The 16976-nt window shown below is 36.2% G+C and overlaps 1 protein-coding gene across 1 annotated transcript in view; it reads left to right on the plus strand.

Annotated features, from left to right (window-relative positions):
* The first annotated feature begins 533 nt into the window (after positions 1 to 533).
* LOC145679445 (pickpocket protein 19-like) overlaps positions 534 to 16976 on the plus strand; it is an 86835-nt gene continuing 70392 nt past the window's right edge. The window contains exon 1 of the mRNA XM_081750026.1: positions 534 to 697. Coding sequence (XP_081606152.1) covers positions 534 to 697 — 164 coding nt within the window. The remainder of the gene's footprint in view (positions 698 to 16976) is intronic.

Genomic DNA, 16976 nt, shown 5'->3' on the forward strand with positions numbered 1-16976 from the left:
TTATAGAGTTCTCAATGGATCACTAGGCTCAATTTAAAGAGAATGATACCAAATTAAACATAACTTTATAAAAATATAAAGAGAATGATATTTACAAACGTTACCCCTAATAACTATCTTTATCAAATTGTTATAAACATGAATTGTATCACATTGTGTGATTCTTATTGAAGTACTAATTTATAAATATGTACAAAATCATAAGACTCGTTTCCAAGAAGCTTGTCTGAACAAAAGTCACATTTTTAGTAAAATATGTTCTGAGGGCTTTCTTACAACAATATATTACTCAAGAAAACCAAAATAGTTCTTGCCGAGACGAAATTACGCACATGCCTGCCACACAATCGGGAGTTAGTCCTACCATCTACCTTCACAAATACCAACGCATTGCACACATACATTAGTCATAGTTCGTCATGTCGAAGAGAAATGAAGAAATCGAAGCAGCATATTCGCGAGTGTTTATTATATGTCTTTAAAGTAGCTTGACAGCTGCCTCATCAAGTCATCACATATGCTAGGCATTTGGGATGAACGAACGCACCGCCAGGCATTCGTTCCAGGAATTCCATAAAGGAGATGTGAACTCTTCGGATGAACTTCGCAGTGGACGACCACATGTGTTGGATAACGAGGCTCTGAAAGCAGCCATCGAAAAGGACAGTGATCTAATGCGTAATAAACTTGCAGAAAGGTTCCATGTTTCCCGTGAAACAGACTTCACCTGCGTTGGATAGGGAGTCATACAAGTTAAGCAAGTAGATACCAACAAACACTGTTGGTAGCCAATAAGGAACAACGAGTGACAGCCTGTTTTTCCTTGTTCACTCGGCACCTGTACATACCCATTTTTGACCCTTTGCTCACTGGTGAAGAAAACGTTGTTTGTGTGTGATCACCAACTACTGCCAAATGTGAGTTTGTCCTGTTAATAATAGTATGCCTTATGTTGCTTGTTAAATATTGCACTATCCTAAAGATAAACTGTAACAACTGTCTATAGTTTATATTCTGTGTCCATGTTGCTTAGCTGCTAAGGTAAGTTATATTGTTCTTGACATGAAGTAAGTACGTGCGCATTTTACAAAAGTAATTACAACTTTATTTAGATTTAATACAATCCTTGTTTTAGGCTAATAATAAACAGCAAAGTACATTTGTATTCATCATTGTCATTATCCTTTCTCAAAGGTAGGCAGGGAAGAAGTACATGTAGCGGTGACTGTGAACTATTAGGAATCAACGTTATTCACAAACTGAGGCCTCTCCTTTCCTTAATAAAATTGGCGCTTTATGGGGTTCAAAAATTTACAGTTAATGGTTGATATTTCGTAAACGCTGCTCCACACGACAAACTTCCCTCTACAAGAAGTTTGTTTTCTACACAGTTAATGGTTGATATTCTGTAAATGCTGCTGACGCGACAAACTTTATCCTACAAAAGGTTTGTTTCCCATACAGTTAATGATTGATATTCCGTAAAGTTGCTGCACACGACAAACTTCCCTCTACAAGAAGTTTGTTTTCTATACAGTTAATGGTTGATATTCTGCAAACGCTGCTGCACATGACAAACTTTCCCCTACAAGAAGTTTGTTTCCTATACAGTAAATGGATGATATCCTGTAAACGCTGCTGCACACGAGAAAATTTCCCCACGAGAAATTTCTGTAAATGCTGCTGACGCGACAAACTTTATCCTACAAAAGGTTTGCTTTCCATACAGTTAATGGTTGATATTCCGTAAAGTTGCTGCACACGACAAACTTCCCTCTACAAGAAGTTTGTTTTCTATACAGTTAATGGTTGATATTCTGCAAACGCTGCTGCACACGACAAACTTTCCCCTACAAGAACTTTGTTTCCTATACAGCTAATGGATGATATCCTGTAAACGCTGCTGCACACGAGAAAATTTCCCCTACAAGAAGGTTGTTCTCCATTTAGTTAATGGTTGATATTCAGTAAACGCTGCTGCACACGACAAACTTTTGCGTACAAGAGGTTTGTTTTCCATACAGTTAATGGTTGATATTCTGTAAATGCTGCTGACGCGACAAACTTTATCCTACAAAAGGTTTGTTTTCCATACAGTGAATGGTTGATATTCCGTAAAGTTGCTGCACACGACAAACTTTATCCTACAAAAGGTTTGTTTTCCATACAGTTAATGGTTGATATTCCGTGAATGCTGTTGCACACGAGTTTTCCTTACAAGAGGTTTGTTTTCCATGATCTCTTCAATGATGTACTGATGACATACCTTGCTATTGAGAATTTTGGGGTCGACTACCCTGGATTTCATGATAGGGGACCTGTGGTGCAAGTAGATCCCTCCACTCAATGCGTTCTCTGACATTTTCCTATCTTACTTCTTGTTTCATCATTTTATCTCTTGCCGCTTCTGCTTTACAATGATTAACGTTTTATTTTAGGCACCCGGCTTATATGCTGTTTCTGCTTAGCTTTCCGAACATTCTAAATTCCGATTTTATTTTCGCAAAGTAAAATAAATGTATTTAACGAAAAGAAAGTTTAGGAATTAAGTTGAAATTATTACTATGTTATTAATAATTTAATCAAAAATCAGTTCCTAAAATTATATATCTATATATTTTTAGGTAGATAAGACTATGAATTGTTATCGCTATAAAGCAAGGAAAATTTCTGCTTTGGTGCGTAAATTTAGAGCATCGCAAAAGGCAAAAATAAGAAAAATATACCTAAAAAAGCATGAACACGTCACTTCAAACGGTGAATGGAAATCTTTCTTTAAATCTTTTATGAATAGAGCATCTTTGCATGGATTCGGATACATCATGGATGAAAATATCAACATTTACGAAAGGTAATCAATAATTTTCTTAGTAGTTTATTTGCTTTATTTATAAGTAGTAAGTGCATAAAGGATATATGTCTTATCGTTAGAAAAGGACAAACAATTTATACAATCTGTAAGTTTACAGCGTAATAACCTACATATGCAATACATAAATATCAATTTCCTATAGCAAAATATAAATTGTCTATTATTAAGGCAACGAGTGAATTTTTTGAGTCACAAAAGCTATTTTTATTATGATATTTACTCGAAAAGTACGCATGCCATTCACCACAACCATGTTATTTTGTTCAGATGAATGTGATCCCTCGATTAATATATACCCTGTCTTTGTATCCTCGTCGCCATAAGTGCCTTTACATCGCAGTGACGGGTATGTGACCGCGCAGTACTCCAAGGAAGGGATGGTTGTATAAGAATTTGTGATTAATTTTGAAGAGTTTTTATTTTGACTAGGAAATTAACATAGGTGAAGGGAGTAAAGACACAGATTTAAAGCATCAGTTCACTGTTATTGAAGCATCAGTGCACGAAAAGATTCGTATTCTCAGTTTTTCTATTTATTGTTTTATATGTTAAATTAAACACCACAATATGTATCACTGATATCGCAGATCGTATTATTTTTTAAAATCGTGTTTGTAACCTATTGTCAAAACATTCATCTCCAGACATGATGTAGAGAGAAGAGAAAGAGATACGACATCTGTAATATATGTATATGTGATTCACTAAGTAACTGTAGAAATTAGTTAAAGGACACATAAGAGAGCGAAAAGGAGCTCTAGAAGTCTGAACTTTTTAGAAACGTCCTAGATAGGTGAAAATATAGTTAAAAATTGCAAAAGGTATCATGTAAATTACCTCTCTTTTCTTATATTCTAGTATACTTTTTCTTTCACATCCAAACATCTCTATTCAGAATTACGAGATAAAGGCGAAGAGAGAAACATTTCCATTTCAAGAATTATATCAGGAAAAAAATCTTTTGACTTAGACTAGATTCGAACTCGCAACCCTTGAATCCATGGGTCAGCGCTCTACCGATTGAGCTAACAACTACTGTTAGAAAAGCCAGATTTCTACAACTACCGGTTGCTGAATGGTGTGTATTAACCAAGTTTGCCGAGATAATTGCTTCATATAGCTATAATAATAATAATAATAATAATAATAATAATAATAATAATAATAATAATAATAATAATAATAATAATAATAATAATAATAAAGCAGAAGAAGAACAGAATCTAAAAAGTCACATATGTTAAAAGTTTGACGTGCAGAGTAAGTCCTAATATGAGATTTTATTAATTATATATGATAAATGTAAGCGTGGTTTATTCGTGCGTACTACTCAAACTGCGCAACTCACTACCTAGTCCCATAAGGGTTGTACGCGTATGGTAAAGTAGCCTTGCGTCCTCCAACCGTGAAGAATGTTTCTGTTTGAACCTATGCGTGTCCTAAGAGGAAGGAGGAAATTGAAAGAAAGAAAAGTGGTTTAGAAATTATGCAAACGTAGAATATGTCACGAGGTGAGGTGATATAGAGTTCAGCGTGTCTTTCAGCTACTACTCTATACAAGACGTACATCTACGACTTAACGTGGAACCCGAACCACACGACTCCTGACGGGAATTGAAACCCGTATCACCTCTAGTTCTATCATGGGAGACACAGGAACATGTAAAAATAATCGAAAATGAACGATATTAATGTTAAATCCATAGCTTTTGAGTGCATGAATTATGTATGATACCCTCTATATCGTTCACATCAAATTTTAGCATTATCTGCATGGAGGTTTAATGGGAGGGGTGAAAATTAAAAATTCCTAATTGAAATATATGAGTGTCTATTCAATAGCTTTCGGGGTCGCTGAAATGCATAATTACACTCCCGATACTATTAAAGCCCAAAGCTTTACTCTTTCGTTAGCAGGAAGTTTATTCATTTACTTAACTCAGGACACCTTAAAGTTAAGGATATGAAACTCGATTCATATATTTCTAATTCAAAATTATTAGAAACGTATTGTAGCTTAGACTTCTAAGGAGGGGAAGAGACAATTTACGCAATGATTTCCTTCACATTCGAATAAAATACTGCCCCAATATATTGCAAAAACTCATTTCGAGTGGTGTCACTGCTAATAGTTTTCCGTATTTGTTTATATCCCTACTCATTTATAACAGTATCTCACTTTTCCTGTGACGGGAGCAACACCTAAGCGAGCATTCAGTAAAGTAAATGCCATCAAAATCTATATTCATAGCACAGTGGTGCAAATAAAGTTGAGCTCTTTGGCAATCTTTAGCATGGGAAGCGAATAAAGCCACCATATTGGAAAAGCAGCTAATGAATTCCTCTCCGAAAAAGATCACCCGCACATTTATTTTACAGGTGGTGGTTTATAGCTATACTTAAGTTTGTTGAAATTGCTCCAGTGAGGCGAGACACTGAAGTCGTTCGTAATAAGGGGGAAGGGACATGTAAAAGTAGTCAAATATGAACAATATTAGTATCGAAATCATAGTTTTCGTGGTCGCAGATGAATAGTGACGCTGTCGATGTTGCTTAGGTAGAAGTTAAGCCTTGGTTGGCATGGAGGTCAGAGTGGGAGGGTGACAGGCAAAAAATAAATAAAATAAAATCGAAACATCCTATATTTGTGTCGAATATATATTTTTCGGTATCTCTGACATAAATAGTAATATTCCAGATGTGGTATATGACCAAGGTCGGCCCCATTCGCATGCGGTTTCAGAGGAGAGAATCGGTGAAGATTTCCGAACAGTTCCTTTGACTTAAGTTTCAGTACACTGAGAGGGAAGAGTGGTAACACACAAATACTGGTGTCACATCCGGACCTATCAGAGGTATGATTTCTGGGGAAATGTCGTTGCTCCAGGGAGGCATTACTCCCTGATCAGTCCCTAACATTCTTACTGCTTTACAGGGGCGTAGGCAGGAATTTATTTCAATGATCGAAAGCATTTTAGGGGTAAATTGTGCACCCTCCAGGAGCCCATGTAGCATCGTACGTTCAACAGTACTTTTTCTGAGTCAAAACTTTGTCTCTCTCTCTCTCTCTCTCTCTCCCTCTCTCTCTCTCTCTCTCTCTCTCTCTCTATATATATATATATATATATATATATATATATATATATATATATATATATATAACAGTAACAGGGTCGGTTGTAGACATTTCGTAACTGTAAGCAAATAATATTTAGGCGCCCCGCCTATATGATAATAAAAGAATTGAATGCTGTAATGAACAAAAATTCTTCAGATAATTGTTACAATTACAAATTTCTTCAATATATAATAATTCAGTCTTCCAGTGAGTATTAAAGGAAAATGGCAAAATTAAACCTAATTAACTGTGGATGAATCATGACCAAAGTTCCAGTTTTAATAATTTATATCTTTTTATTATTATTATTATTATTATTAAATAAGCACAGGAAACAACTAAAATGTATATCTAAGATGTATTTTGACAAATACAGTTGAAACATAAAAGTCGAAATAGAATAAAACTCATGAGTTTCAAGTCTAAGATTATCACAAGTTTGATTTTGACAAAGAGATATCCTCTTACACTTCATTAAAAGCATATTTAAATAGTGTTTTCTAGTGATACAAATATGGTAATTAGCTTAATTTCTCGTTTTCTTTGTTACTGTAAAGTTCATGTTATAAATACACTTTTCTGGCTTTCAATTTGGCAAAATCTCTTATTATTGCATCCATATCAATTTCATTCAGAATGTCATCTTCAATGGCCGCCAAAGCTAGTCCATTTAATCGTTCTTGAGATATACTTGATTTCAAATAATTCTTTATTAATTTTAGTTAAACTAGTTCAATACACAACAAATGACAAAAGTGTGTCTTAATTTATATGTAATTTGTCCCCGATCAGTGGCAGAACTTTAAAATCAGGTTTCCTCGCAAAAATTCTTTTCAGGGCCCCTTATACCTATAGAACAATTCAATTCTTTCATGTTTCTTTCCAACATAGACGTTCGAAATCAGGCAGTAACACAATGTAAACACAAGTAATGATGCACCCATTGAGGTCCGAAGATTTTTTCGGAATAGCCTACAAAATGCAAATAATTTTGTGTATTTGCCCCCTGAAATTATGCTAACTGGGGGAACCAGACTCTCAGATTGCCTGTTCAGTGTTTCGTCCACACATATTTTAGGGGGCCACTCCCCCCGGGAGGAGATCAAAATAATACGTCTATAATATAATAATAAATAAAAGAGTACCAGCATTGGCCCTACTAAGTGTGCCCCCCGGAAGATGTTTTCTGAATAGAAAACTGCACCTATTAGGGATGCGCACGATACAAGATTTGTGGCTGTCTCGTCTCGAAAATGTGCTGTAAAAGTGATGGCTCGACTCGAAAAATGTATATTTCTCTATTGGAAGAGCCGTGTCTCGACTCGAATTTTGTCTGGAAAATTCTGTCTCGACCTGGCCCCTTGCGCATCCGTAGCACCTATGTCGGTACATCCCTGAACACAAGTAACTAATAATCAAAACTCTACTTTGCATTAGAATTATTACTAATTTAAAATATCGCTCCATCTAAATTTATTAGCAGAGAATGGATTAATAATTATTGTTATCTGTCATAATAAAACGAGCATCTGTATACGCTGCTGTGATTGAAAGTGAGAGTACTGAAAAAAATACTTGTCATCCAAATGACCTTTTGTCGCTTTCGATTATATCCTTTCAAGTTCTATACTTATATGCCACGTGAAAACTAATTGTATTCAAACAAATTTTTAAATAGATGAAATTTAATTCAGACCCGTAACCGAAATGACCGTATCGTTCCATTTTAATTCAACAATTAAATTACTGCAATCAGGTTAAAATAAATTTGTCAGCTTCAAAAGAATGTCGACCTGCAAATGCTTCGTTAACAGTGACTGATATTGACAACTCCCCACCTCAATATTTGTCTAATTTTTTCCAGCACTCGAAAGAAACTTTTTTAGAGCCTTCGGTTGCCTCTTATCTTCTTTCACGTTTTGTAGCTTTCTTTTCCGATAAAATGCTCACTTGGTTTTATAACGTTGGTCATTATTATTACATGAAAAACAAAGTACTATTAAAAAGTGAAAGCACACATCATTATAAATTAAAAATATAAACAAAAACGAAATGACTTAGGATAGAAATGAAAATGTTGACGAATGACAAATGACTAATAGATATTAACAAAGTGAGCATTAAGCACTGGACAGCAATTGTGAATCATTAGGAACTTAAGTTAAAATTTCCCTCAGAAATGATTTTTAAAGAACCCATTTGTAGGCTACCGCCCGTCTTTTCTTAGTATTCGCTCCACTCCCTGGACGAATGGACAAGAAAGCCTACTTGCTTGCATGGGGGCCCGAAGAATGTTTTTAGGGTGGTCATCTCCCTCGTTACTATATTACGTTTGGTATTTTTATTTGTATTAAGAAAATCTTAAGAAATTATACATATACATTATACTTGTCGTAAGCCAGGTGGGGCCTGACCCTTTCGTCCCCTTTTGGGTGCCCATGCTTGCTTCAATTTGATAGTGTGCATTTCATTTACGGTGATCTTTCTCAACCCTTAACTGTTGAGAAAGGAATGAAGAGTCTGTTATATTTGTATTTTGTGCATATGGTGGGATTGTGGAAAGAATACCAGTCTTTAGCTCTACGGTCATAGTGCTTAATACAACATCTATTGCAAAGCTAAATTTACATTGATTTTATCTCATATTCGTAAAATATCCCTTTTCCCTCTTTAAAAGATCTATCCTGTGCCATGGAAATTTTCCTCAAACTAGCATCTCTTGTGAGTGTGGCATTGGCATCAATTTCTAGAGGATATCAGGCTTAGCACCTATTTTGAATTCTCCCTGTATGTTGAGCTCCCTCGTGGCTAAGCGTACGCGCCTTTGGCGTGGGAGACCCGGGTTCGATTCCCGGCGGGAGCTCATGTGGTTCGGATTCCACGTTAATCAGTAGGTCCACGTCTCATATAGCCTCGCTGCTGAAAAGGGACGCTAAACTAAAATCACCTCACCTCACCTTTCCCTGTATGTTGTTATTGTTCTTCAAACAAGAAATTGTAATTATTAAATAATAAAGAAGAGGCTTCCCTATGTTGTCACCTTATCCCAATACAAATTCATGCTTACCATTCTCTTCCTAGTTTTCGTAACTTCATCAAAACAAGCTCAGCCACGCCGTTTCAGCAATTAACAAACTTCCCTATTGACCAAGATAATTGTGATGAGCTAGTCATCCACGTGCGGCGCACCAGGAAGAAGCAAAAGCAAAGAAGTAGAACAAAACCAGGGGACACAGGACCCTCGAGGTGAGAAGTGTGACAGAAGCCGCCAGAAACACACTTTGGACCCCTATTCAGAAGAGTCGTCGTAGCAGCAATTGAAAGACGGTCGGCACGCCTGGGCCCTCACCAACCATTGCATGACAGAGGTGTCATTCTGAAGAGGCCAGGACATCTGGGAGCTGTTGCCCTGAGGTCGAGAGGTTCTTCACTCTCGAACGTGAGGTCCGGGATCGATACCAGACGGAAACACTCAACAAATTGGAGGATAAGGCTTCACCCGATATTTGAAGAGGCTCATCATATCGAAATGGCTGAGGTACAGTAAAACCCTTTCCTTTCCTAACCTTTGTGTCTCTGTGATTTCTTCTATTAGAAAACATGCATTTCATTTCATTCATCCCCAGTTAATTACTTCAGCGCTGTACTGCTCAGATCCCCACGTACTTTCTCTCTTGCCATGCGAAGTGCTATCCCCACATTCTTTCAGTAAAGAACTGATAATTGAGCAAATAACTGTGGTTGTAACTCCACAGTACAGTACAGCAAGAAATTGATGTGCGAGTCAATTTCATTTGTAAAGGGGTGTTTTACAGCCAACCAAGCGAAGATTCGACTTTATTGTCCTTTTGATGTATTTTATCTGTATCTCAGTCTGTACAATATTTATTCGAAGCTATATGAGGAAAATTTTTCATCATAACATTTTTAAAATGAATATTTACATTTAAAACAAAATTCATTTTTCTAATTTGGCGCCCTGTTCACCTGGCGCCTCCTGCGAACGCGTAGTTCGCAGGATTCAAGATCCGGCCCTGCAGTAACAATGGAATTCTGTATTACCGCCCGACCATCGTTGTTGTGAAAACATTCATCATAATATGACGTAGGAAAATGAGTTACATTAAGGTCTAAGATCTAATATCAAAGTTGAAACATCGCAAGTAAAACAAAAACATATAATAGCAAAAAGTTTTGAAAATAATTTCAGTTTAAACTAGCTGCGATATACATTTAATTCAAAATTGAACTTCTGGAGCGCAACATATGAGCGTAACTAAAAGAAAAAATCAATAAGAACAGTCGGGATTTGAACCTAAAGAAAACAAGTAGGAGTCCCTTATACTAACCATTCATCTACTATATTTTGTTTACTAAAAATATTTTCCATGCAGCAAAATGCCATTTCACACTGAAACATTAACAACACAAGAACAAAGTTTTCAAGAAAATTTGCCAAAGCTTATGTATTAAAAGTATCCCGGTATTCGCCCAGTGATACTGCAAAATCACTAGTCAGGATGCCTCGTATCGAAATTTGAACCTGGAGACTCCCAATTACAAAGGTCAACGCTAACCAGTAACCAGTAGCGTAGCGTTTATTTTTGCAACGGGTAGACAGCACAGGCACACCCATGGAGGAAGGGGGGAGTCAACCAGGTTCCGACATCCCCAAAACTTCTGGACTCAATATACTTTTATTCACTTTCTTAATAAAACTATACTTGTTTAGTAGAGAAATGATTGATGTAACATGAAAATTTGATCTTAGTCTACATATCATCTGTACTATTTCTCTTATAAAAACAATGTAGTTCCATATTTTTTTTCTGAAAATATAGATGAAAGTACTTTACAATTACTTGTCTTGTCGAGTGCAGAATAGTATCCTTTCAATACTACATAAACGTAGTGGCTTGGATTCCCCGAAACCCTGGACCTCTCCAGTTAGGAATTGTCTGCTGGGGCAGACCTTTTGGTCAGTCTCGAAACTGTAGAACACTTTCTTGACAAATGTGGAGTTAGGCTATGGATGGCATTTTATTTTTTTGAAAAAAAAAAAAAAGTTGAAGTTGAAGTTGAAGCAATGGCCCCATGCTCCCATAGCTCCGCCCATGCTCTCCGCCTTCCCAACAAAAAAATTGGGTGCGTGCCTGGTAGATATTATTATTTCTTCTTGAGTTCGGAACCAACATTAAGTTGTAAGGCCATGTCTCATACAACTTCGGTATTGAAAAAGAATATAATACTCCTGACCAAATTTTGCTACTAACTGATTTTTGCGAGGTTGCACTACTGTATATAACATATAGAGACTTAATTTTCATCAACAAAACCCTTAACGATTAAATCAAACAAGGTGCAATAAATCTATATCTAATCATTTAGTTTGCACATAATACATAATTAACACACATATCCCAATTCACATAAAGTTAGCTAACGATTTTAAAAGTAACAACAGAACAGCAGATTATAAAATATCTTGCGCTCGCTTTTGCCTTTCGCAGTGTTGACACACTCTGATATTGCGATTAAACAGAAGCCGAAGCTAGATCATGGAAGATTTATATGAATTACAGATATTCTTAAAACTTTCAGCAATTGTTCTGGTAGTTATTGATTTAGTTTTTTCTCTTCTATTTCTTGAAATTTTCTTTGAAATATGATTGAATATCTAAAAAGAAGAGGAAAACGTTTGTTGGATTTACAATAGTACAATGGCGCTGAGTGTGGTATCACTGCAGCTGAAACATGTCTCATTGCCAGGTTCTTTCAGCGAGCGAGAACCCCACACAGCCACATGCGCGCGCCACTTTCAAGTAGGAGCTCCACTGATTTGTTCAGCCGCGTTGAGACAGATTTCTTGATGTCTCTCTGTGGCCTGTTTGACGGAGACAGAACTTTAATTCCCCAATTTTGAAAAATACAATTATTAACAAATTAGGTTCTACCACTATTGCTATTAACCAAGCTATCACAGACCATATTATTTCTATATTTTTCTACAACATGAAATGTATATTAATCTTATAATTAAGAAATTCTAAAACTATGTTCTTTTAATTTGAATGGGTAGACAGTGTCTCAGTGTCTCATAGCACTCTACGCCACTGCCAGTAATCTACGTTCGCTCAGTAAATGTCATGAAATTACTTTTCTGTAATTATTTTTGGAAAATGTTTATTATTTTCATGAAGCAAAGAGTGCATCTTCTACTTGGGTTGAGAACTATATACTATACTCCTAAGAGTCAACTAATAGTTGATGTTTATTATTTCCGTCGATTTTCTACGTCTGCTAAGTTATTTCAATTTTTTTGAAAGTTTTCCCTTCCGGTTATGACAATGATTAGAAATGAAGAGTCCTCTTCTTATACAATTCTTGATCATTGTAACATTTTTTAGTCTAAATTCTGAATTATTGAAAATATTTAAATTAGTTAGAATGAAGAGGATAATACTAAGAAACATGATTAGAAAAAAAAAAGAAACATTGTTGTTTAACGAATTGATAGAATCAAGCTTTCTCAAAACATAAAAAATACTGTATGGTATGGGATGATCATGGAAAAAGTAAAAATAGCCATCGAGGACACACTAACCAACCACTGTACGCAGGTAAGTCAAGGTTCGTTAACTTGAAAATGAAATGAAATGAAATCTTTGAGTTTTACGTCCCGCGGTTATGCCGGTTAGGCTAAAGGAGACGGTGATGATGAATAATGAATGAAATGGTGGAATGAAGAAAGTGAGAGGAAACGGGAGAACTCCGAGAAAACCCATGCACACGGTGTTTATCCACCACAAAGTTCACTTGGCTGGGACTGGGATCGAACCCGTGACCCCAAGCACCAGAGGTGAACGTTCTATCACTGATTTGTTAACTTGGTAGACGTATATGAAGAAATCACTAAAAGAAAATAGCTGATAGCTTTACGCCTAACCATCTCAGCGACCTCGAAACTATGAACTCTACATGAACATCGGTTGTCGTTTTCGATCATTTTATATGTTACTCCATTCCAAGGTCGCAAAGTGTCTTGCCCCTTATCCCAATGCAGCCTTTCGCCAGCCAGGAGCAGGGAAGGAAGAACGCACACAACTCGCTGTATAGCTTTAGGGCAAATACCTAAAGGCACAAGCAATAAATCACTTGACCAAGATCAATGTTGCCAAACATAAGACAGGATAAGCCCACGCTCAGCCTGTTCGACACAAAATCACTGACCCTTCGAACAAGATAACATTATTGCGCTCTCAGAGTCAGGTTTTAATTGCATTTGTGTTGAAGTACGTTTTCTTTGATTTTTAAACATTTGATGAATTTCTTACACACTGTTGTGTATGATATTTTCTATGTGGAATATTATTGAATATTTTCTACTGTACACATTGTGTAAATAGAACTCATCTGTATTTCTTACATTGACTTTGAAAACTTTAGCAATGCCCTCATGCGCTGTGTACGGCTTTAAAATGAACACACGAAATAGAAAAGTTGGTGAAGCGAATGTCAAGTTCCGTTCATTTCCAAAGCAGGGAGATATACAGCAATTGTAAAGCAATAGGGGTGTAATTTTGTCATCTGTGGTTGGACCCAAAAAGCCGTAGGTCCACGCTGCTTATGCCCTTAGCAGAGCTGAGCTGATTTTGAGTTTAACATCCCGTTCAGCAGCGAGGCTATATGATATGTAGACCTACTGGTTAACGTGGAATCCGAATCACATGAGCTCCCACCGGGAATCGAACCTGGGTCTTCCACGCCAAACGCGCGTACGCTAAGCTTGTGTCCTTAGTTTTATGAATTTTACCAAATGAATGAATATCTACATATTTTAACCCAGTATATGAGTTCTTTGCTATATTGCTTTTGTAGTAATATTTTTGTCATTAATTTGCTTATTATGTATCTTTCTATATAAAATAACAAGTTCTGGCTGGCTGATTGATCAACGCTAGGCCAAACCGCTTAAGCTAGAAACTTGAAGTTTAGAAAGGGCATATGATTTGTAATGTAAGGTCCCACTGAAAGAAGAATATTTGGAAATTTGAAGGGAAAAGGGAGAAAGAGGAGTGGCAATTATCTTAAAATGCCCATACCTTGGAATCTTTGAGTGTTAACGACATGAAATTTGGTATATGGACTTCTCATTTAAAATAATTAGATATGTATGTAAGCGTGTTTATGATATTTGCCCTAGAAAGGAAGAAAATAGGGTAAAGTTACAATTGTTATAATTGGATGGTCATAACTCGAAAATCGTTAAGGTTATTGACATGAAAATTGATTGAGTTGATTTTGAGTTTAACGTCCCATTCAGTAGCGAAGCTATATGAAACGTTAACCTACTGATTAACGTGGAATTCCAAATACATGAGCTCCCGCCGGGAATGAAAATTGGTGTTTAGGTTTTGCAAGTAAAACAATTAAAGACATGTTTCTGCGTTTTTTCATTTTTCCTTAGAAAAAAAAAGGTTTAAATTGTAATTGGTAAAATAGAATGGCCATATTCCAAAATCCCTTAAGAGTAGAAACATCTTGATTAAAGATGTATTTCAGCGTTTATATATATATATATATATATATATATATATATATATATATATATATATATATATATATATATATATATATATATATTACGGTTAGAAGAAAAACAGCAGGAAGACAAAGTTGGGAGTTGAAATTGTTACAATAAGATAGCCATATCTCGAAACCACTTAAGATCAGAGGTCTTAGGGATATGAGAAGTGAGAGGTCGGAGAAAGAGCAAAATCAAGCGTCTGGGGGCGGACTCCCCGCCTAGCCGAAAGCAAGTTATGCAATAAAAAAATTTGCATCGGTTAGACTTTACACGGCGGTTTCTGGGTGTTGGTTTTTGAAGCTCCAAGTTAATCACATAACTTCAATTTACATGTCTATTTTCTAAAATTCAGCAGTTGTTTATAAGTGGGTATTTTGGACTCAAATTTTACATTTAAATTCATATGTTTTTTCGTTATTTATATCTGATATCAACTTTGTTTTCTTTATCAGAAAGATAGAAGAAATTTTCGATTATTTTTACATGTACCTGTGTCTCCCATGATAGAACCAGAGGTGATACGGGTTTCGATTCCCGTCAGGAGTCGTGTGGTTCGGGTTTCACGTTAAGTCGTAGATGCACGTCTTGTATAGAGTAGTAGCTGAAAGACACGCTGAATTCTATATCACCTCACCGACATATTCTACGTTTGCATAATTTCTAAACCACTTTTCTTTCTTTCAATTTCCTCCTTCCTCTTAGGACACGCATAGGTTCAAACAGAAACATTCTTCACGGTTGGAGGACGCCAGGCTACTTTACCATACGCGTACAACCCTTATGGGACTAGGTAGTGAGTTGCGCAGTTTGAGTAGTACGCACGAATAAACCACGCTTACATTTATTATATATAATTAATAAAATCTCATATTAGGACTTACTCTGCACGTCAAACTTTTAACATATGTGACTTTTTAGATTCTGTTCTTCTTCTGCTTTATTATTATTATTATTATTATTATTATTATTATAGCTATATGAGGCAATTATCTCGGCAAACTTGGTTAATACACACCATTCAGCAACCGGTAGTTGTAGAAATCTGGCTTTTCTAACAGTAGTTGTTAGCTCAATCGGTAGAGCGCTGACCCATGGATTCAAGGGTTGCGAGTTCGAATCTAGTCTAAGTCAAAAGATTTTTTTCCTGATATAATTCTTGAAATGGAAATGTTTCTCTCTTCGCCTTTATCTCGTAATTCTGAATAGAGATGTTTGGATGTGAAAGAAAAAGTATACTAGAATATAAGAAAAGAGAGGTAATTTACATGATACCTTTTGCAATTTTTAACTATATTTTCACCTATCTAGGACGTTTCTAAAAAGTTCAGACTTCTAGAGCTCCTTTTCGCTCTCTTATGTGTCCTTTAACTAATTTCTACAGTTACTTAGTGAATCACATATACATATATTACAGATGTCGTATCTCTTTCTCTTCTCTCTACATCATGTCTGGAGATGAATGTTTTGACAATAGGTTACAAACACGATTTTAAAAAATAATACGATCTGCGATATCAGTGATACATATTGTGGTGTTTAACTTAACACATAAAACAATAAATAGAAAAACTGAGAATACGAATCTTTTCGTGCACTGATGCTTCAATAACAGTGAACTGATGCTTCAAATCTGTGCCTTTACTCCCTTCACCAATGTTAATTCCCTAGTCAAAATAAAAACTCTTCAAAATTAATCACAAATTCTTATACAACCATCCCTTCCTTGGAGTACTGCGCGGTCACATACCCGTCACTGCGATGTAAAGGCACTTATGGCGACGAGGATACAATATTTTAGTTAAACAGAAACTAAAATTTAAAAGTTAATGATAATTTTAGGCTATATCTCATTAACCATGGCCGTTGCTATGACACTGCTGACGGTCAGGTAAAGTCCTACTAAATCCCACGTGTGATCGATGTAGCTTAGGTACGGAGGCGTTAGAAGGGCAGGTTAGAAGACGTATACTCAAATAGAGCATGCTATAAACACGTGCGTTATTCTTCTGGAAGTTGGAACCTGTAAGGTGTCCAGAAAAACAAGGAGAAACAGGACTGTGGACGTCACGAATATACGAGAGATTACTTATCTTATCAAAAAGGCCAGAGGCGAGTGGGATAGACATTTCATTTGCCCCAATAGTAGAATGCCAGAAGTAGTTCTGTATGGCTTGTGCGGACATATGCGGAGTTTTCGCTCACCGGCACGTTTACAAACAAGAGTATGGTCGTCATTGCGTCAGAAATAGAAAACAAATCTAATCGCTTAATGAAACTGCTTTATATTTTCTATCAAGGCCAGTAAGAGGCTTACATGAGCGCCATGACTCTGATTGAATAGTCGTCAGCAATCTTTCAGTTAGTTGATTCAGAACACTCATATTCAGGCCCTTTCCGTT

Source organism: Thermobia domestica, chromosome 2 (genome assembly GCF_964235325.1).
Source record: "Thermobia domestica chromosome 2, izTheDome1.hap1.1, whole genome shotgun sequence".
In the NCBI taxonomy this organism is placed as follows: Eukaryota; Metazoa; Arthropoda; class Insecta; order Zygentoma; family Lepismatidae; genus Thermobia; species Thermobia domestica.